Consider the following 23218-nt stretch of genomic DNA (forward strand, 5'->3'; position numbering starts at 1 on the left):
GCTGCCTTATTTGAAAGGCTCCGTTCAATCTTTCACCCTTTTTCTCATTATTATCATCATTACTTTAACTATTATTATCATCATCATTATTATTGTTATTATTATCATTATTATAACTACTGTTAATATAACCCTAATCATTATTATCAATACTATTATCAATATCGTTGAATCTTTCACCTTTTTCTCATTATTATTATTATTATATTATGTTAGCTATTGTTATTATTATTATTATTATTATTATTATTATTATAACTACTGTTATTATAATCCTAATCATCAATACTATTTTTGCTATTTAAAAAAAAACTTTTGTAATTGTTACCATTTATTTGACTTAATTATCAGTTGGAGTTTTACATTATGAGTCTTCCTTTAAGTTTTTTACCTTTTTCCGTGCCTGGTGGTAATCGTTGCAAGTTTGCAAAAATATTCAAAACTTCTTTATAATGAGAAGCCATTTCCTAATGTTCCTATGAAAATCGGACAGTTATGAATAATTCATGTTTATTATTGGGTGACATGCGGCAACGGTACGGTGTGATTGTTATCTATATTGTGATTGTTATCTTTATTGTGATTGTTATCTTTATTGTGATGTTATCTTTATTGTGAACCGGCTTTATTGTGCGAACTCGAATACTATGAGTCTTTCTGGAACAGATTTGCGGTTCAAATAATTCCTTGATAGCTTTACCATTTTGACAGGTGTTAATTTAAAACCATAGGGCCGTTACATTTGTAATGATATTGTTCTCAAAAGCGAACTTTACACAGGCTTCTTTGCATTTTTCCTCACTCAGCTCGTTACCTTTCTACCTTGTTTAGAATCAATATTCTGATCGTTATATTCCTTGTTCATCCAAAAGGGGAGAAGCTGCAAATTCATATATGTTATGCGATATCGCAAACATTGCACTAGAACGCAAAAGCCATTTTCTGGATGCCTATCAGTTAAGGTCTAAAAATAACCACCTGGGAAAAATCAGTCGGCCGAAACATTGGTGCGCTAAACTTAGAGCACAGCAGTCAACTCCCCAGGAACTTGAAGTTTTGAAGGTTCCTATTTTTAACTTAAATTTGTTATATATTTACATTGTCGATATAGCTGTTTTGTCTTGATGTTTTTTTTCTAGAAATACATTAGTGATTAGAAGTATCTTTGACGTTGTTGCTGAAAGAAAGAAAAAAGCCCTCGCGAAGCGTCTCTCTCATAGTAAAATTTGTGGTTTTAGTTACTTTTTTCGTGATTTACAGAGAAGATTTGTCCTTTCTTTTGTTTATTTTTGTGCAAAAAATAAGAGATATATTAAGGAGTTTCTACCTGCATTCAAATAATTTGCGTGACGTTCACTAGTTAGCGCAATTTTTTAAACGATGCTCTTGTAGTTTCTTTGCGACTCTTTTTTTTCCGGTTCATAATTTGTAATCAAGCAAAGAAAAACAATAACAGTCGGTCAAGGTCGCTCATAAAATATAATCTTGAACTGTACGCGTACCAAATGTGTATCTTACTTAACAAAAGACATGCAAAAGACCTTTGGCTCTGCACGTGGTCGCAAATGTACGTAATGGGTATTACTTTCCTTTGCATTGTTGGAGGCTCTAAGAAGATCGCTCTATTGTTACCGTTAGACGATTAGCGTATTCATCTACCCCAGAATCTCCACGATCAATTTATACTTTATCGACCTCGCGGATCGCATTTTCCGACGGATATTTATTTTGGTAGAATGTTGTAATTCGTGATAAGTTCATTATTAATTAAACTGGGGATCGGCATCGATTTGTACTTGATTAGGAATTGCTTCCCGCACACTCTCTCTTCGCCAATTATATATCCATTTTGTCAATATACTGTGACAAGAATTCTAAGTAATTATAACGCGCACAGTTGATTTTGCCTCCCTTCTTGTCATTGTAGATGATATTTCTAAGAATCTAGTGTATTGAAGGTCCTTTGATGGAATATAATATCACTTCGCTGCGCAATAAATACCCTTTTTGATACTTTATTCCTCGAGAGTGAGGAATCAAGAAGTGCATTTTGGAAAGGGTTCTCGGCGATTATCCTTTTTAAGATCTAAGCAGGTGTTTGCGACAAAAGAAGGGAGAAAATCATTTGCAACGCCGTAAATGCAAATTGTGTTTAGATATTAGCGCACTCTAGTTCTGCGTCGGAAACATGCAGTGTGTGGGCTTGGAGATTTCCTCTACCAATTTAAGAAAAAACAGATGAGGATGTTTTACAAGTCTGTGGTATGTGTCGTCTACTTAGTCATTGTTAAGTCCCAGAGCAAGCAGACTAACTATTTTTCCAACAAGAATTCGGGAGAGCCTGAAGAGAAGATAATGGCACTGCTGTAGTAATATGTCAGACGTGTTTGATAATTCAGCCAATCGTATGTGCGATCATTGACAAATCGACGTATCATAAACAAAGCTCATTTCGCAATTTGTTTTCGCAGGTGAAAATATCGCTCTCAAAGACAAATCATTCGTGCAGAGTTTGGTAGATAACAGTCACGTAGGAGGAACAGGCCAAGCGAGGTGATAGAAAGAGGAGAAAACGCGGGCATCACAACCCGTAAATGGTGCTTTAACGGTTTGCCACGGGTTTGTCGCGCAGACGCCGCCTTATGTCCAGTAACATTACCTCAGAGTATAAAAAGCTGGGCCTTTCCCCAGGATTTAAGATCTCTATTATAATTGTGCTGGGGTTGGAAATTGTTCTTGGTATTTGTGCTAGCTGCACTGTTTTGCTGATCTATTGGAACAAGAGAAGTGTTCGGAGTGTAGCAACGAAGTTCATCGCAAATCTTGCTCTTATTGACTTTATAATCTGCTGTGTTTGTGTTCCGTTCACCATCGCTCGCGTTTCAGGATTTGCACATTCCACATTGTTTTGTTGTTGGCATGAGGCTGTAACATCTGCTCTGAGAAATGCGTCGTTCATAACTCTATTGCTTATTTGTTATGACCGTTACAAGTCAGTAACGAACCCGTTTGTGTTGAGACTTACCCACCTCAAAGCCAGGCGCGCTGTTATTTTGGTGTGGTGTTTGAGTACTGTTAGTCTTATAGCACCTTTCCTTGAATGGCGATGGAAGGCCAAAACATCATGGTCCTCTGCGTGTATTTTGATGTTTAGCGAATCAAAAGAACCCTGTTTTTTTCGCCTGTATTATCTGCCATCCTTTTTATTGTCATGTACAATTCTGCTTCCCGCCTACTTGCGAATATCGAAGGCCGCCCTCTCCAGAGTGCACATACAAGCCATGATGATTCGAACGTCGTTTATTGTGCCTGCGTCGTTTTCACAAAGGCGGAATGAGGCAATGGTGCGTCAAAAAGAATGGAAAATCGCCAAAATGACTGGAGCAGTCGTCTGTTCTGTGTGTGGATTATGGTTGCCCTACACCACATTAACATTCTCTATGTATTTTATGAGGCCCTCTAATCACTTGCTTCGTTTAGAGTTCGTGTTTTTAGCTTTTGGCTACTTCAACTGTGTCTTGAATCCCTTATTGTATGCTTTTACAAAGGAGAAATTTCGCACTGCGTTTTGGAGAACTTTGCCTTGCAAGAAGTAACAGGTAGAGCGGGCATTCAACTTTTTGCTCGTTTCAGCCTCAATTTACAAACTATCTCTTTAGTTTGTTTATTGTGAGGATGTTTTAAACCCATATACTTCCTAGTGGCCCTAAAGGCGGAAGATTATCGAAATGAGTTGAAAAGTTGAAGCATCTCTGCGCTTTTCGCAGTTGAGTTGCTTCCCGTAAAAAAAATTTATAGCGTGTATTAACGCACGTAAAATTAACGTATATTTACTTTTCTAGAGGACTTCGTTTCCTTTCGAATAAGTCTATTTCTTACACTATTGTAGTCGGATTTCCGCGGCTCAGTATTTTTATGCGAACAATAAAGAAACTTGTGTCCACACAAAGCTGCAGTTTTTTCTCACATCGTGTTTCGGGACGTTCGTTGACAAAACGATGAAAAATGCAAATTGTGACCAAAAACATACACAGATAATCCGAGCAGATGGCATATGAAAAATAAACTTTCATTTTTTTCCCTCGATTTGCATTTCGGTGGATTCATTAAATCATAAATTAAACGCTTTTCATTTATTTTGATGATTTTAATAATTTTTAGCCGATTACAAAATAGTCTTTTTGTTACTTTTTCGTCCGCTCTCTGTATTATGCAGTTCTATTAGATTTCGTCTTTCGCAAATGCGGCCATTCGTCCTTACACTGTTCCGTGCGAGGTGAAATTTATGAGCTGCAGTTGTATCCACGTTACGGCAGAGACACGGCAAAGATGAAAAACCTACACAGAAACTTGAAACCCGTGTATCGATTGTACCTGCTAAGACGAATGGATAGAATCTTTACTCTTGCAAAAAAGACTTAAAACGAGACCCTTTCAGGAACAGTTCAGTAGTTCAGTTTACAAATAGGCGTGAATTATTTAATGGCAAACTGAAGCAATTACAGTTTCACCTGACGTCACAAGTGTGCTTGGAGCAATTAATATGAAGTTCCTTCAAAGGGGATGGCTGCGCCAGTTAATTTGTTGTTAGAATAGAGGGTAAGAATTACAAAACAAAATTATAAAAAAGAAAAAAAAGGCGAGAGTAATGGAAATGATAACCAATTATATGAACATCACGAAATTTAGTCTCTCTTGTGCAGGTCACTTGTGTTTGTGTAATTATTTTGTTTGGTAACCACGCGTTAATTATTTATTTCAATGTTATTTTTAAAATCTTTGATGCTCTCTGAACTTCACTTAGTATTCCTATTTTTGAAGAGCTGGCTAAGTATTTCAGCAATTTTTTGCACTGACCATGCTATTTTAAGCCTTCAACTTTATTTGTAATTCTCGTAACTGTTTCTGATAAAATTCTTTTTAAGTTAGCTCTGAGAATTTGCTATTGGATCAACTAATATATATTTACAAATATATTTTTTAGTTCTCATCATCACTTCGCTGCCTGATACTGTTTTGAATTTCTAAGGAGAAAGTATGTCTTGGTCACTCATGGGAGTTTAAGGCTTATTTCTCAAATGGCGACAATATTTCCTAGTCTGGAAAACATATACTTGGGCTGATATTTTTCGTAGCTTTGGCTAACATCTCAGTTTTTAAGTGTATCAAATTGCAAGGATAATTTTAGCTCTTATCATGCTTGACCTTCCATTTTAAAGAGTACGTGTCAACTGTTGACAATAAATTTGATGTTAACAGTTCTAGGTATAAGTCATTATGGTGATACACAAGGTATGTGGAGATTTTAACGCCAGATTCCATCGCGGTAACATATTGATAGTTATGGAAACTGGAGTATAATTACTCAATCGACAGCGATGTACTTAACCGCTGTGTCTACTGAAATTCGTTTGGCTTAGTCAGTGCTAAGATGAGAATTTATACGCTGATCTCTGCCTCGTGACCGTAGTTACGTAGATAGCTATCGGAAATAATCTGAATTCTTCGCGTGCGTGATACATAATTCTAGTCTTTCTATCAATTCATGAAGGATATGGGAGGCATTCTTCGCAAATCATGGGTAGACGTTGGTTTATTGCCACCTCAAATATTTAGAAGATGTAAAATAAACCGCGCTCTGTGAAGCCCGGCATTCTTGTAATCGCCTCGCGACCTTTCAAAAATGAAACTCATCCAAAATGCATTGCGTTTTCATCTGCCTATCTTCCATTCATTTATCACCATTAGTATGATTTGATTTTTGCAGACACTGAAGTCGATTTCATTAAAAAATATGATTTTATATAGAATGTCCTTTTACGGTGTATATCGATCAACGTGTATATCAATTCACCGACATTGGTTTAGCTCTTCTTCACTCGCTGATTAGTCCACAAAACTTGCTCTAAACTTATCTCATACAAAACCAAAGCCAATTGCGATTTCATGTCATCCGTGTATGAAGAAAATGTTTTATGCCTCACTATGTTTTAATATTTTTTCTCTGCCACTTCTTTTGCTTTTGTTGTCGTAAATCCATTTTTTGTCAGTGCATTTGTGTGTAATGACTTATTTTACGGAGTGTATAAAGTGTTTACCATCGGTGCAAACTGACGCTTTCACCACAGAACACCGCACATAGACTGACTGTCGTTACAGGACATGCAGCTAATCTGTTTGCGTGTCGGAAAACCCAGGAGTAAGGATTAACTGTATTTTCGTAATGTTTTTATTTTTCAGTTCTTGTCATGCATGTGTCAGGAGCCCATTACTCGGTGAATGAGCTCCTGCATGTGTTATTCGCTTTTAAATAACAACTGTTAAGCCTAACTGAAAAATCTGCAGTAGTTTTTGAATGCGAATCAATAACGCTCATTCAAAAAATTGTGCTACGCGGCTAAAAAACTTGTTGCGAACTCGCCATACTAGCTACTATAGTATACGTATCCGTCAATAAACAGGAGAAAAACTGTCCAAGGCAGACTAATACTTGAACGCTGCTGAGTGTAAAGGGTAATGATTGTCTGCTTGATTGAGTATTTCAAAAGGGTTACAGTAGGTTCTTAAACTCATTTGTTTTTCTCGATGCAATTGTTTTGTCTGATTTTTGTTTAGTCGTGGCTTCTTAAGTTTTGGCATCATTCAAGTTAAATTTCTTACTCCCCACGTGCCAGATTAGCTCAAGACTGATGGAACTATAAATACCTCTTTTTTCCTCTGTGAAATTTGCTATGATGCTAGTTGGGTTATTAGTAATACAAAAGCAATTCATATACAATTCATACGTGATCTGTTTTTTATTATTATTTGTGGCACTCTGAATGTTTTTGGTTCGATCGTTACAGGGGAAGTAAGCTCTTGATCATCTAAGTAATTCCGCAATTGCTAAAAAATACTTGCGTTAGTTCATTTAATTAGCTTCCTGTGAAACATTTTTCGTTTATGAAGTGGACATTTGTTTTAGGTAACCAAAGCAGGTTGTTCAAATATTCATATATCATAAGGACCATAAAGCGTTTTCCTTCAATGCACATGAAGCATCCAAAAACAAATCCTATAAGCCGCAGACTATGGCATTTGTTTAAAGTTAACTCTACAATGATTAGCATGAAATAAAAAATTAGGTATATTCTAAAACTTGTTCAAGTAAGGGATACTTTGTGATGGAAATGGAGCTAAAACTTCTTTTTTCCCTTTAATCCCGTTTTTACGTGTGGTAGTTTTCGATTGAGCAAATATCAGGCTCGATTGATCAGATAAACAGTTTGGTATGTCAACGTAGTTAATTTTCTTCCGCGGGGTTTTGATGATGGGCTTAACATCTAACCGTATTTCTAACTTTGTCACGAGTGTAAAGCCTGCTGTCATCAAAACAAATGTTTCCAGTGCAATCCTCACAAGTGCAAATACTTTGAAAAAATAAAACGTGTGCGAACGAGAAGCAGCATTCACGAAAACTATCTTACAAGTTAACAAAGGAGTGATCTATAACTGCAGTGTCACGGTGAAGAGGGGAAAAAATAGACTGACTCCTGTTACCTCGAAGTGGTTTTACTAGATGAATCATTGTTTCTGGATCGACAAAAAAGAGCACAATCAACAACTTGCTCTTGTGGGAAATTACTTCTTACGGAGGCAATTACCGGAATATTATTCTCATGTAAATGTGTTGTTTTTACGCTTCAACGAGTTCTTTGTGACGAAGTTAGTGGCTAATATAATTTTAGATGCGCAAGCCTTATAGAACATTCCTGACAGCGAAAGAGGCACGCAGTTTGCTGGTAAACTCTTCGCAAACATGGATCCCGCGGTATCTGAGGAACATTTGAAAAAATGTCGCTGGATCAAGGTTAATTGGGCTTGGACCAAAATCGGCAACATAAACCTTGGAATCTTCTTGAGGTTCAACCCAGTAGTGAGTATTTTGTCGTCCCTTATAATATGGGGCTTCGTTATTTGGTGCATTGTCGAGCCAGACGCGGCGAACTTAGAGATGGGAAGATGGAAGATCTGGATCACGGAGAAATTCACTTGGATGTACATCGGAACTCAGGACATTTGGGCTGTGATCATCATAATGCTGTACTTCTCTAAGTTCGCCAACATGAAGCTGGGAAGAGATGACGAAGAGCCCGAGTTCAGTGACGCATCCTACTTTACAATGTTGTTTGCGGCTGGTATCGGAATTGGCTTATTCTTCTTTGGAGTTGGTAAGTCAGAAATAAACATCAATATTTTACGTTTCACACAATGCAAATAAAACGCTTGCAGCATAATCGTGGAATATCACTGCGTAAAGCCTTCCACCTAACGACGTTTCTGGATAGTTTGAACGCTTCAGTGGCTCACTTGGAGATAAAAGTGTAAAAACTTTAAGATAAGTACTTTCTGACACGGATGTTTTCCGATGCCTTTACAATTTTTTAGATTTTTCAGTCGCGAATTATCCCAAGACATAGTTTTAAACACAAAAAAACGAAACATCAACCATTTTTTGCTTTTGCTCTTATTGTTGTTGTTGATGTTGTTTTTTTTCAATGTCTTAGCTCTCTTTCGATGATCGGTAAAACTTTGGAAACCAAGGGTTGCATTACCAATTGTATTATAAGACTAATGGCAATCAACTTAGATACTGTATGTCAGTGAACATTTGAACTCCGCATATCATGGTTGAGGAGTTGGTTTTTCTTTCGAGGCCTTACGTTGTACGAAAAATGTGTGATGTTACATACAACTGTCTCAGCTAATTATAGCAAGAAAGCACATCCACGAAAAAACTGCCGAAAAAAGTAATATAATAGTGGAAGTAACGTAGGTTAGATCTATTTGTACCCTACGTCATTTGTACTATCTTTCGTACCAGTACTTAAGTACTTTTTCAGAACAAAATTCTTTCAGAAGTTTTTAGCGGTATGATTGTAAATTACATTGTCTTGGAAAAAAACGGGCTGAAGGGTTAGCTGTGAGAGCAATGGACTGAAATTTGTGACCTGTAGCTGTTTGGGTTTCGACTCAGGAGGCAATCAACGGACAGTTTGTCGTAGTGATCGTGATTTGCCTTTAAAGAGTAAATTATTAAATCTTTTGACTTTGGAAGACTGAATAATGTTTGCATCCACAAGCTGTGAGTTTTATCTTCATTGTTTCCTTTGCTTATTCCTCTCCGTTGTTAAAGATTCAAGTGTTCATCACACGTAAGTGCGTGTGATTTTCATTATACGTCGTAATATCTGAATCCAGGCATTTCTAAGTGTCGGTAGGTGACAAGAGGAAGAATTCAACGATAATTTCCTTTGATCATTTTTACGTAGTTACACTTGTTGAAACAACTGGAAAACAATATCAATTGCATCCTGGTATTTATTTGAGTGGTAGCGACCTGCTGGTGAGAGAAATAGCTAGAATACCTCTAGCCCACGCGAAATGACGTTGTGATTTTTCATGTAGATTCGAGGATTGAATACTTAACGTCAAAACACACGATAGTTCCTTGGTGTGTGAACGTTCACTGTTGCGATCTCTGCCCAGAAAAACCATTTAGAAAGATTAGTGAAGAAGACTTTATCATTTGGTCTTTGAAATACTTTACTATTAAAAGGTCTCTTGCCTCTTTGTTTTGCCGCAGCATGACAGAGAGCTTTACTTTCCGGCTTGTTATTCGATTGGTTGCTTGGTAATGTGCGTTAATTACATTGAGAAAGAAGTCAATCCTTTGCTCTGCGTAAACACAACGGTTCAGTAGCTTGTCATCATTACACATTCGATTGATTCCACCAGCAGCTGAAAGGAAAAAAATATTGGCCTTTCGTATGATCATTCTGGCGTGAAGCCAATTTTTTAAAAGTCAGCTTTGTAAGACGTGCAGAGGCATGCACGCTCTGCTTTTTTTTGAACCTCTCATATAAGGCCATGTGTGATCGTTACGATACAAGTCAGGGGAAATAGGGCTTTGAAACTCTGAGGTTCAAATCAAGGACGATTACGTAAACTTTTGATCGAATGGATTTCCGTTTCATACACTTAGAACAAAAACAGTGTCCCTTTTCGTCCCCGTGAAAGAGACAAGAAGGACAAAAGACGAACTTTGATCATCCGAAATTTTTTTGCCTGAGTAACCTTTACAAATCGAGGATGCTTCGTACAACTTTTGACCGAATGGATTTCCGTTTCATACACTTAGAACACAAACAGTGCCCCTTTTCGTCCACGTAAAAGAGACAAAAAGGACAGAAGACGCACTTTCATCATCAGAAAATTTTTTGCTTCAGTAACCTCTAAGATGCCACGAGACCATGATCACTTGAAAATACCGACCCCACTGATGGATTCTTTACTAGAGTCTTCGGAAAGCATAGTATTCCTAATCTTCTCTGTATACCTGAAGTCAGATCATCGAATAAGTAGTCTTTTGAATAATAACCTGTAATCATGGCCAAAAGTCATGAGACAAGTAAGCAAAAACATATGCAAATAATTTATCTTTTCTGTTTTCTAAATTGTACATTCCCCTTATCCCTTTCAGTTTCAGGGTTTTAGTTCTTATGTATTCATTTGCCAAATTGTTCTCCTCTTTTTCACTTTTTCAGCTGAGCCAATATATCATTATGTCCCAGGGGTGGATGGAAATCGTTATTACAAGAGGTAAGCTTTGACACATGGACTTGACTGTCATAGACGGGTGCCCATATAAAAGTGGACACTCAAAATTACGTCGCCATGCTTTAACCCTGCAAGAAGCGACATGCTGACAAACTGTAATTAGAACTAGAATTAAGGCTAGTAGACAGAAACTTATTAACTTATTATTAAACTTATTAACTTATTATTAAACTTATTCATTGGTAAGGTTTACTCAAAAGAGAATCCGTTGTTGGGTGTCTGGCATAAATGAGACTAAAATTAACAGGTTTTATATTTATAAAGTAATTCTGACTGTTATGTTTTTTTTTTTAAATTTGTTTCTTTTGTCAAGGTACACAGACAACCAACAGGCACAAGATGCGATGAACCTGACGTTCTTTCACTGGGGAATCCATGGATGGATTGTGTATGTGGTTGTCGGTCTGCTTTTGGCTTTCGTGTGCTACAGGCAAGGCCTCCCCATGACCATCCGCTCCTGCTTCTACCCACTGATCGGAGACAAGGTATACGGATGGATGGGCGATGTCATCGACATCCTTTCCGTCGTGGGTACTATGTTTGGTGTTTGTACAAGTCTGGGCTTAGGTGCCATGCAACTTAACACTGGCATCAATCGTATCAACGAAGACATCGCATTGTCATCTATCAACCAGATCATAATAATTTGGTGTGTCACTGCTTGCGCTACCGTGTCGGTGATCACCGGTCTGAAGCTTGGAATCAGGCGACTGAGTGAGCTCTGCTTCGCCATCGGCATGCTCCTCATGCTTGTTGTCTTCTTTTACGATGACACATGGTACCTCCTGAACTTGTACGTGCAGAGTACCGGCTACTACTTTCAGTGGATAATACAGCTGGGCTTTCACACGGATGCTTTCGCACAAATGGGAAATTCCCAGGATAAGAAGGAAGTTGTCTCGTGGATGAACGACTGGACCATCTTCTACTGGGGATGGTGGATCGCCTGGAGTCCTTTCGTGGGAATGTTTATCGCCAAAATCTCCCGAGGACGTACGATCAAGCAGTTTATCAATGCTACCATGACAGCGCCCATCCTGTACTCATTCTTGTGGCTGACGATCTTCGGCGGAGCTGGAATTAGGATGGAACGAAGAGCTTTTCACGCGAACATCAGCTGCACGTCCGCTCTGGGGGGTAAAGGGTCTACTGAATCCGACAATGGCCTCTTCCGTCTGTCCTGCCGCACAACTGATGAGATGTGGTTTGATTTGATGGAACAGTATGGTGACATTGGCCCAGTGTTGTCCATAGTTTCTCTGGCTGGCATCATCCTTTATTTCGTGACGAGTTCTGACAGTGGATCTCTAGTTATTGACTGTCTCTCTGCAAATGGTGATCCGGATCCCCCAATCATTCAGCGTATCTTCTGGGCTCTTACTGAGGGCGCTACAGCCACAGCCCTCCTGTACGCAGGGGGTACGAAAGCTCTAACAGCATTGCAGACCGTTTCCATAGCAGCCGGTGTCCCCTATACCATACTGCTGTGTTTCATGTGCATTGCCTTATGGCGCGCTGTCCAAATCGAAGGTGGAGCCCTGGATCCCAATGGCCCAGAATTTTCTGTCGACCTTCTAGAGGTGTTCAGTAGCCCCACACTCGAGATGATCAAAAGCACCATCATCGCCATATTTTTTCCGTGGTTCCCAATGGGGCGTGCTGCACACAGGCTGAACGACTGCAAGGGAAGTCCAGTGCCATACATGTTGTCCTTGGCTATTCCGTTCTACTTGTGGGTCCTTGGCATGGCCCTCGAACCAGCCGTCGAGGGGATCAGTTACCTTGCCTGGGCAGTGTTATTTGCATTTTTTGCGTATGGCTCTGGAATCCGCCTGGGCATACGAGAGAGGTATGGAATCAACGGCAACATGGTGGAGGACTTCTTTGCTGTGATGCTGTTGTACCCTTTTGCAGCTTACCAAATGGATTACCACATGAGCAATCCACCCATTCACTTGGGAGAAAATGGCTTGGAAAAATATGGCCGCGAAAAAGGTGCTGCATACGAGAACCAGGGAGCTGACGTTCCGTTAGAGAAAGTGGACACTGCTTTTTAAAGAATTGCACATTTTTCATGTTTTTGTGTTTGAGAACAATGAATGACTTATTGACTTTAGACTTACTTAGGTTTGCGTCGTAGAAAGTCCACATATGTGTTCTAAAACAGGATTTAATGCACAATTAACTGCCAACGATTTTGAGGTATAACCTAAATTTTTTTCTCGTGAATGTAAAGAGCGAATATTTTTATAAACGGCTACAAACTTGCCAAAGCATGGGTTGTTACGTGTGGACAAGAGCTCCTCTTTCCACTCTTATTCTTTGTCTTCGCGCTCCTTCGAGACTTTTCATGCGATTGTGGGACTATCGTAACAAATACTGAAGGGGTTTTTGAAGGAGTGTTGTAAGGATACTGCATTTTTAGCTTTTTCAATCGTAACCGAGTTGGTAAGCGATTGTGGGACATTTGCCTTCTGGAACTATGACTTTTAAAATGGTCAAAATAGTTTGATTCAAACAAAAAATGGTTCTGTGAAAGTTAAATGGACCCTAAAATGAGTGATGCTCTTTATTGTGAATGAGTGTAAGCAAATATTATGACCCAGTAGCGATATACATTTTTTGTTTTGTTTTGTTTTTTTTCAGAGACTCTTCACAATATTTTTTCTGGTATGATGGTAGTTTTCGTGTAGAAACCATGCTTAATAAAATGCTTTGTTATGGCATAGATCCTGATTTTTTTGGAGCAATTCTGATGGGAAAATCAAAACAACTTGTACTGTTCGCAAAGAAAACTTTCAGCAAATAGAACCCATACGTGCTCTATTCGATGTTCTGCCCTGGCAGCGACTCCGTTAACAGCTTATTTATTCAAGCTGTTCAAATCAAAACAGAAAATTACAAACCCAAAACTTTAAAATGAAGCCAGAGAAATGATAGAACGATCGTTCGATCGAACGTAAAGAAAAACACTTACATTTGTTGCCAGGTTACTAGGAGAGACAAATACTGCAAACGATCTCTTTTAACTCTAAATACAACTACGATCAAATTGCATAACATTTTTGTACTGACACATTCCACAAGAGCCCTGAAAATGCATATTAACATTCTCAAATACTATATACCATATTCTATATTTCCAAGACAAATTTTTCAGTATTTTTGTCTAAATGACTTGATTTCGTCGTCCTGAGTCTGTTTTACCTCTCGCAGCAAATTCATATTTTGATAAAAAAAAATCTCTCCTTAGTTTCCAACCGAAGTTATTGTTTTTGAAATTTACGGTCAAGATGTGAACCCCTCCCCCCCCGGCACTCTACCCATGCCCTTTGTGGTCACTTGAATTTTACATATGTTTTGATAAAACAATTTTCCCAGCATGACTTAACGACTAACATGTTGTGTTGTGCACGTGAAGGCCAATGCAGCAGTACCAACCCCAAGGGATCGTGCGTAGGCAGCATCAGGAAAATAAGGGGAACGTGAGGATAGAACTCACAGGTACATACGATGTAAGTGACAACACGTAGTGTAGAAGGAATGTTCAGAGGAAATGAGAAGGATCAGTATTTTTCTCCCAGAAAATTCCTTCCTCTTCCGAAAACGAAACAAAAATAATGTTAACAATTGAAAGGAAGCTTTGAAATCGCACAGAAATGTTTGAAACTGGAAAAAAGTGATTATGTTTCTTTTTAAACAATGAAAATGAACTGGCTAGGACACTTATCATTTGGGTGGAAAATTTCAAACCATGTGGGGGTGAGAGCGTGTAGAGAGTGGAAAATTGCTACAATTGGGTGCGCAAGCATTTTGTTTCTCATTATTCTGTTTTTTGGTCAAAGATACGAAGTTTCTTGGTCACAAACGTCAAAAATTCCTTTTAGTAGACACTTATACTAAAACCGTGGATAGCGTTGAAGGTGTGCTCTGGTTGGCTACTCAAACTCCGAACATCTTTTCCAATTCACCTCCCAGCAACTCGCGCGGGATTGGCTCCCGAAGATACTTGTATTTACTCGTTCCAGGAATAAATGACGTACGCTTAAAATCATATTTTGTGCTACATTTTCTCACTGTTTTAGCATCTACGAAAACAACCTCGGTGTCGGTTCTTAGCAGTGGATATTTACCTCGCCGCCTAGAGGCTCGGTAAACATCCATCACTAGCCACCGCTAGTTGCGTTTGCCCTGCCTGTCCTACCTAATGAATGGTTTGCCTGTGGTTGGACGAAAAACACTGGAACCCATTACATCATGGCAGCATACACTCATGAGACGTTATGGATGGTGGGATGTAAAATGCCTAAGTATTCTGGTCTTAAAACTGGAGGAAAACCAGTAACGTAATTATCACTCGCCTTTCAACACATTTTTTCTCTTGTCTGATGGTGTTTGAATGGACAAATGGCGTCAATGTGGGTAAAAAAGTTTGAAATGGAGTCCACGTGTGAAAATCAGTCCGCACTACAGGTAAGGAACAAACAGGATCGTTACTGTCATAACCTATCTGTATAATAACAGGATCTGTAAACTCGTGGGGTTATGCATCTAGCCAGTAAAAGCCAAACTGGTTATGAAGTGCAGACAAAAACAGAAATCTAAATCGTTCTTGATCTTAATATGATCGTAATATGATCGTAATATCATTAATAACATAAATGTGAGGTCCCACTTCCAGAGTCACGTTCTCCCGCCTCCCGTATTTTGTGCCCCTCTGCCTCCCAAATCCCGCCCTCCATTGTATTACCACTGAATTACCTGCTCCCAGTTTCACTAATTTCATATCCATCGCGGGGAATTATGATATTCACAAATCTCATTGTCATTGTGATGGTGGCCTTATCATGGTAGGTAATAATATACCACATCTGTCAAACTTCCCCCAGCATGAAATTCTTGTATGCGTAGACGAACTAAATTATGAATTATGCTGTTACTTTGACACTGCCTATGAATTGTGAAAGTGTTAGTATTTTTTAGCATTTAGTTTAGTGCCGATGAAGTATTATTGAAGATTATTGTTAGGCTGGTTGTAACATTGTTTAATTTTTCTGTTTTTTTTTTTGAGCAGCTGAAATCTTTTCTAAAACCAGGGGCAACGTGTGAGATTTTTTAAGGCGTTTGGATGAATAGAAAATGTTGAGTGGCAATTTCTCTCTTTTGAGATCATGAAGTGTAAATGATTGGGTTAAAGTAGTTCTTTCTTAGATCAAAAGCCTTTTCAAATAATGTTTTATATTTCAAATACTAGAGTACTGAATACTTAAACAATAATCAGTGTGTTTTGTTTTGTGTGTTTATCTGATTATCAACAAAAAGTTTGAACTTGTGTAGCAAAGTCACATTTCTTGGCTACGTAGCCCATTATATGCCATTGAATGACACTTTCAATTTTCTCTTGAAGTTTTTCTGGCATTCTGTCTTTTTTCCCTATCTCTAGTATTATTGGTAAGGGGTAACTATTGGCCACCAAATTTCTTGAATATTTCCAATTGGTCAAATATCAAAGACTCAAAACAAGCATGCATGGCCCATAAGTCAAGCTATTGTTAATTGCTTTGACTCTTTTCCTGCATTCTCATTTTTTCCTGACTTTTTTCTTGACTTTTTCCCTATTATTTTTCCTGACTTTTTCTTGATGTTTTTTCCTGACTTTTTCCCCAACTTTTTTCGTGAATTTTTTCTCAGATAATTTATTGTTTCAATAGAAAAAATGCTCAAGGGAAAGATAAGAGTCGAAACTTAGTTTCTTGATTTTGTTACAGTTCAAATAAAGTAACAGGATATGCAATCAATTTCTTGATTGTTTCATGTTAACAAATGTTGCGCATGGGATGTATTTGTTTCATTTCAATTTTCTTTGTTCACAAAAGATAGCTGATATGGTAGTAAAACTTTACTTTGTAAACCATGCAAATAACTAGCATAGACTTATTGCAGATAATTCCTTGTTTTGGTAAAAAAAAAAAATTAAAGGAACAGGAAGAGTGGACACTTAGTTTCATGTTTTTGTTACAGTTCAAATAAACTTAGCCTAACAGCATATTCAATTAATTCCTTGACCACTGCATGTTAGTAAATGTTGCACATGGATTGTTTGAAACTATTTCAGCAAGAGATTGTAATGTTCATCTCTTTTATAGAAGGCATCACAAAGTGTCCCTATTAATGAAATTCCACCAAAACATATAATTACACCAAATATAAAGTATATGAAAGTGTCCAAAATACTTAGTCAACATGGAGTACTCTGAAAAATTCTGGGTTCATTTCTGGACATAAGGGAGGGGAGGGTGGAGGAGGAGGGGGGGGGGGTTAATCACCCCAGCTCAACATGAAAATAGTTTTAACTATTAGGTAATCATGTCCAGCAGGGTATTCTTGCAATGTAGGAATGTACATGTAGTTTGTAAGTCAACTCCCACCACATATGGAGGTTTTCAAAGTAAATGTCAGAACTAGAAGCATGGTAAAAGCGCTGGCCATTTTGGTGCCCACTGTAGAGAAAAATATCTGGTTTTAACAATGATATGAATCCGCAATGTTCACTAAGTTCACAGCAGTGACTAGATTGGGGTCAGTTTGGAAAAAAGTTGAGAAAAAGGACAGAATGTGGCAAAACTTCAGGGGAGATTTAAAATGGAAAGTGTAATTTAATGGCACTTAATGGGCTTTGTACTTGGCTCTTTGTGAATTGATTATGAATTGAATAATAAATTTAAGACCAGCTTAACCCTTTGACTCCCAAGATCTGATTATTAATTCTCCTTTGTAGCTGCTACACATTTCTTCTAAATTAGCTCAGAGAATTTGGTGTTAGATCAGGAAAACAACTTCTAGGTGATAAGTTTAAGTATTCTCATTACCTGTTTGCTCTGATAGTGTATGGATATTATAGGGAGAAGTTACTTCTCAATCACTTGTGGGAGTTTAAGGGTTAATTGGAAATTTTTGATTTTAGAAGGAAAGGTTTAGCTGTTTCTTGTGGTGAAATACATTAAATTGAGAATGAACATCAAAGTCAGATAAGTATCAATTAAGCATGGATGTTTTTAGAAACTTATCCCCCTTTATTAGTCCTTAAATTCAGTTCTGTAAAGATTTTGTTTTTTTTATTAGGTTTTGTTCTTTTCAATACAGTTACATAGCTTTCTTAGAACATCTTATTATTCAAGTAAAACTCAAGTTGAAGGCCCAAGTGGGCTGTTCTGAGAGCATGTCATGTCACGATACATGTGCCTGTGCATCCCCCTAAGCAGATGTTTTCATTTGGAGGGTCACAAATGATTGAACAGTTCTGTTTTACACTTGCTCATTGTAAGACATTTTTATTCAACTAGTCAGTCTTTGCATGTACTGCACAGTTGCATTTTAAAGTAGAAGGTTAAAAATTTGGTTCAGGTACATGCACTCTCCCCTTCTGTTGTCATTTGAGGTGAACTCTCCTTAGAATCACTTCTTTTACTCCTCTGTGTGGTCCATGCTCAAAGTGGACAATCTTTTGGGTTTCTGTGATCAAGTTTTGGTTAGTAGCCTGTGGAAACAAATTTCCTTCATAATGAATTACTAGTACTCGTGAGTTCTCATTATTGGAGGTTCATCATATTTTTTTTGGTGCAAATCTATCAAACCCTAGTTTTTATTCTCAAACATTCTTCAACTAAATGTTTTGGACACCCCTGCTGTTTTTTTGATTGAAAAAAAAAATTTAATGTCAGTTTCCCTCATCCTCCTCCACTGCTAGATTGGTGAGTTTACATGGTGTAGCACTTCCTACATGTAGTTGCACAATCCCAGTGCTTTCAATAAGATTTGAAGTAGGTGGCTACCTTGGGAAACCCTCCGCTGGAGAGTAAACAGAACACGATTTCCCTCTTGTTAGCCTATTAGTTCCATTTAGAACAAACTGGCTTCAAATGGACTTTTCTTTGGTAAATAATCATTAAAATTTAATGATTGGAAATGTTGTGTATAAGACATACCAGTAATTTTTGTCAAAATGTTTCTATTAAGGTAAAACTCTAAAAGATCTTGAGATGTTTTAGGTCTCAATTTGAGAGTTTTCTTAAAAGCTTCCTTTTTTATATCAGATCATAAACAATTGTTGAGCCTCGATTGCTTCACGAAAAGTAATGAAGTCACTTACTTACTCATGTTCTGGCTAACCAGCAACCTTAAGAATGTGGTCTTCTTGGCTTTTCACAGCAAATGCAGCTTTTCTTTTGAAAAAAGGTTAGATGCTAAGTGTACTATGACTGCAATGGCCATTTTTGTTCCTCTCTTTGTAGTTTAACCTCGGGTAAGCGTTTTTAATGCACACTTTTAAAACATCTTTGCAAAAAAAAGTTCTGAATTTAATTTATGTGAGTTATTGACAAGTGCACTATTTTGACAATATAAATTTTCCTTGTTTGTTTTCCAGATAGCAGTTGAGAGGAACTATTGTTGTTTTATTTGTTCAAAAATATTTGACAATTTCAGTTCAGCAAAGAGTCCCTTGAAAATTACTTTTATTAGTAAGCAAGGATGGGTACTTCTCCTTCGTGCATGATGAATTTATGTAGAACACGCAAAAAAAGCAGGAAGAGAAAACTGTTAATGAAAGATTGAATTTAAGAATCAAAGATCATGGAATTTGGAAAATAAATAAGGTGAACACTCCAATAGTGAATTGATTTTTATTTCTTTGTTACGAAAATATGACTTGAACGTGGCAAAGCATACCTGGTGACTCACCACAGAATAAGTGCCGGGGGTTATTGAAAGCTCTGCAATCCATGTACATTATAGAAACAACTTTGTTGTAGAGGAGGTGGTTGGAAAGTTTTGAATGTGGATGTGGACTTTCAGATTTGGTTTTGATTTCTTTCAATTTTATCACTTAAAAGTAAGTTTTCTAAATATTCTTGTCAAAGATTGTTGATTGTTGTTGAACATCATCTGAAAGCAATGTTTAAGTTAACACTAGAATAAGAAACACGATTCTTTGAAACAACAAGGTTCATATTAGATACATGTAAGAGAACAAGATTCTGTCCTAATAATTTAGACAATTTTGTAAATTCCTCATGCATTGTTATTGCCAATTACCACTAAAGGTCATGCTGTTACCTATAAAAACTTGGTTACAAAAGGTATTCAGGGAATTTAATATAAAATAGATGAGGGGGAACCATTTTTATATATTTTTGATAAGATGATTGCCACTTCAGGAATAACAAATAACAAAAACCTTTTTTTTTTTTTTTGGCAAACCAACAATTTACATTGTTATTTTCAAACCCAGACACTCAAGGAAGACTAATGACAACAACAAATTACAACAGCAACTTTATTTGTACTAAACTACAATAATAAATTATTTTTAAATTAAAAGAAGGTAGTAATGTTTGCCCAAGATCATTTAAGAGCTAAAATGGTTGGGTGACTGCCATTTACACAAGTTCAACTAAAAGCATTGATTAGCTTAACCATTTAAGCAGATATCTTAATTTGAATTAAGGTCAATACTTACTGCACCAATACACAACTGTAAGATAAATCAAATGCATTTTAAAAAAGTATCAGGATATAGTTAGATATTATCTAGTAACTAAAAGTAAATAAGGAATAAGTACTAGCCAAGACTTTTAGATTAGTTTTGATAAACTGGAGATTTTTCAGGAATGGGGAAAAAGAAATACCTGTGATTGCTCATTTTTTTACAATTTCATTTTTTAACAAACAAGATTTTGTAGTACAAACTCTTGTTAACAGATAAAAGAACTGTAAGCTACATTGAAGTGTAGAACATACTTTATTGCTCAAAGGAAAGATTGTAAAAGAGTAACACATTTAGAACCTTTCTGAGGTTTTTGGTACTTACCACATTTGACAAAGTATTGCTGGCAGAAATTCTATTTTATCCTGGCTCATGCTCTTCCCACATTATTTGAATGCTGATTGAGGGGGCCATGGAATGTGTGATTTGAATTGTTAACATGCATGTTTTCATATTTGCTGAATTAACTTTTAAACATTTCAGGATTTTCATGTGTAGAGTTCAGATGTTAATGTTACTGTACGACTTGTACGACCTCCTTGAACAACAATTTGTTGCCATACAAGTTGTTTGTTAACCTATGCAAGACAGTCTCAAGTCCTCATGGTTTAAGCCAAATTGTTGGTCGTTCCTGGGTGATGGTTTTTGGATCAAGGGAGTCAATCCATGAAATGATATAAATGGTGTCTTTTTTGAACTCATGTAAGTCATCTTGTTTCATTCAACACAGTGTGATGTGACAACTGATTGACTGACTGACAAGGTTGAAAAGAATGCCTAGTTACCTTCCTTTCAGAGAAGTTAAATTTCTTAACGAATTGTTCACCAAATTTCTTTGAAATCTAAGAGCCAATCTTCTCAAATGTTCAGGGATTGTTGTAGCTTCAAATTGACCAATGCATAACATCTAACACTATCCCTCACTTGCTTGGCCAGTCTAACACTATTGCACAGTAACTATGTGATTGTGGTGTGCAGTGGCCTTCCTCTGTGCCAAAATATTTAACTGCCACTTTTCGGTTAGAATTAAACTCTTTCCTTGTAAGGAGAGGAGAAAGGGAAGTGGCAAGGGTAGTGAAATGGAGTTTAGTTTGGCTCTACTTTTTCCTTTAATTTATTTCTTAATTCTTGTTTTAAATGTATGAAAACCAAACATAAATTTGCAGTAAAATGTGTCGCAGTCTGCCAGATATTTACAGCTGCAAATATGTTTTGCTCTAATTATCTTTTCCAGTTAGAAAATGATTCTTCTCAAGATTGTAGTAATGGAGGAATCGTTAGTGATGTCTTTGGGGATCGAACATTTTGACCTGATGTGTTTACATACTGAATTCAGGTTAGAAAGCTTTACATCTTGGTTTGTTCAACTTTTTGTAGAAAAATAAATCCTCCTAATTCAGATGCTTGATTTGACAATGGAAACCTTCAGCGAACCACGACGGCTTTCGTAACTAGAACGTGGCCAAACAAAAGTTTAAATGAGCACATCAATAGCTCAACACGTGCGTTTTAAAATTTTGTACATTTCCTAGTGGTCCTCTGCAAAACAACATAAAATCACCAAAATTTGCGTGGTTTGAAGAAGGGAACAACGACAGTTATTTTCATTTGCATTTGGAACTTAACTCTGCTCCCATATCCTATGCTAAAGGGGAGGTGTGCCGCCGTTAGAGGCGGTAATCAAATCTACCCATTCGCGAATTTCTTAAGAGAAATATATTTTATTTTTAAACGTTTTAGGGCCAATACTGAAAGTAAAATTCCATGCCAAAGGCACGCTACCCAAGGGACTGAAGTGTTTTTCAAACACTCATATGCAATAACAGAACTTGGCTTTTTCTTTTTTTTTTGCCATTACCACGGTTTTCTTGTGATCGCTTTTTCCTTTCTTTCATCATATATTTTTACTGTTGATTTGTTGTTTATGATAATGTTAATTTGCTGTCAGTTTATTTCTATGAAATAAGGTGACTGAATACGTAATACCTGTTTTGATTAATTGTATAATTTTTACTTTCTCTTGCAAACTTACTAATATATTGATCATGTTCTTAAATTAACTTTAGATTGACAAGAAGTAAAGCAAGAGTACCGAGACAAATTATCAACCTCAGACAGATCGGGGTGGATTGACAAGAAATAACACAAGAAAATATCAACCTTGAACAGAACGCAAAAATTGGGGGTCGGTCCGCCCCCGTACCCCACTACTCCTTAAAGGAAGTGTTTAGCTATTTTCCTCGTAGTAACTGCAATACGCATGTGTATTAAGACAAACGTTCCTTTGCACAAAACGCATGCGTTTGAAAGAAATGTTTTTACCACAAGGTAGACAACATTTTGAAAGACTTATTAAAACTGCCTGAAAGTGGTGGGCGCGGTGGGGGAGGTCGGATGGGTAAAAAAAACTGTCTCAAAATATTGTAATATTACTGTATAACAACATTTTAAATAGTGATATAACTGTTCTAATATATATGAAAATATTCTATGGTAATGTTGTAATACTGTAATGTACTGTATGGTAATAAAATATGCTTGTGCCACAAAGTAGAGGACTTCTACTAAGTGTTCTAAACTATCTAATAGAGGCGGGTGTGGGTGGGGATGGTGTACGGATCGAACCCCAATTTTTTTATTTTATTCTCTGAATTGGGGGTCGATCTAATTTTGCTTTCTTTCTTTCCAAGATTGACATTTGTCTCTAGTCTCATGCTTAAGATGATTGTGTTCCTTGGCATCCAGTTTTGGATGGTCGTGGAAACCTGCAAAACAGGGAAATAAAATTAAGACCAAGAATTTGAGCCATTAAAACGTTATACACTTTCATACTCTATCAGGCTTTCCCCAAAAAGACGAAAAACGAACTTTTCCCACCAATAGACTAAGACAAATCTCCACAAGCTTCTTTTCAACTATGCCACAGCAATTAAACTGTTAGACTCGAAAGAATTTAAAATTCAGAAATATAATGAATCCGCATGTGTCCAAAACAGACCTTCATCCCAAGAACGA

General features: G+C 37.1%; 2 protein-coding genes and 1 long non-coding RNA gene across 3 annotated transcripts; all 3 read left to right on the forward strand.

The window, feature by feature from the left end:
- Positions 1 to 2164: 2164 nt before the first annotated feature.
- On the forward strand, positions 2165 to 4867 carry LOC131781206 (G-protein coupled receptor 22). The gene is made up of 2 exons (XM_059097854.2): positions 2165 to 2262; positions 2472 to 4867. Exon 2 carries the CDS (start codon positions 2643 to 2645, stop codon positions 3594 to 3596), a length of 954 nt encoding a protein of 317 aa, XP_058953837.1. The 5' UTR covers positions 2165 to 2262; positions 2472 to 2642; the 3' UTR covers positions 3597 to 4867.
- A 2860-nt stretch (positions 4868 to 7727) lies between these two features.
- Positions 7728 to 13385, forward strand: LOC131781176 (trimethylamine transporter). The gene is made up of 3 exons (XM_059097817.2): positions 7728 to 8210; positions 10587 to 10641; positions 10973 to 13385. Exons 1-3 carry the CDS (start codon positions 7799 to 7801, stop codon positions 12714 to 12716), a joined length of 2211 nt encoding a protein of 736 aa, XP_058953800.2. The 5' UTR covers positions 7728 to 7798; the 3' UTR covers positions 12717 to 13385.
- Positions 13386 to 14925: 1540 nt separating this feature from the next.
- Positions 14926 to 22619, forward strand: LOC131781221 (uncharacterized). Its single transcript, XR_009339940.2, has 4 exons — positions 14926 to 15132; positions 20687 to 20905; positions 21438 to 21539; positions 22270 to 22619. It is a non-coding gene; the product is annotated as an uncharacterized lncRNA (long non-coding RNA).
- Positions 22620 to 23218: the final 599 nt, after the last annotated feature.

The sequence above is a fragment of the Pocillopora verrucosa genome, chromosome 1, assembly GCF_036669915.1.
Source record: "Pocillopora verrucosa isolate sample1 chromosome 1, ASM3666991v2, whole genome shotgun sequence".
Classification (NCBI taxonomy): Eukaryota; Metazoa; Cnidaria; class Anthozoa; order Scleractinia; family Pocilloporidae; genus Pocillopora; species Pocillopora verrucosa.

What these genes read in the sequence shown, in the direction of transcription:
- LOC131781206 (XM_059097854.2), top strand. Translation starts at nt 2,643, where the DNA reads ATGTCCAGTAACATTACCTCAGAGTATAAAAAGCTGGGCCTTTCCCCA.
- LOC131781176 (XM_059097817.2), top strand. Translation starts at nt 7,799, where the DNA reads ATGGATCCCGCGGTATCTGAGGAACATTTGAAAAAATGTCGCTGGATC. An exon ending in CTTATTCTTCTTTGGAGTTG is followed by an intron (nt 8,211 to 10,586) that starts GTAAGTCAGAAA and finishes TCACTTTTTCAG; the next exon opens with CTGAGCCAATATATCATTAT. An exon ending in GGAAATCGTTATTACAAGAG is followed by an intron (nt 10,642 to 10,972) that starts GTAAGCTTTGAC and finishes TCTTTTGTCAAG; the next exon opens with GTACACAGACAACCAACAGG.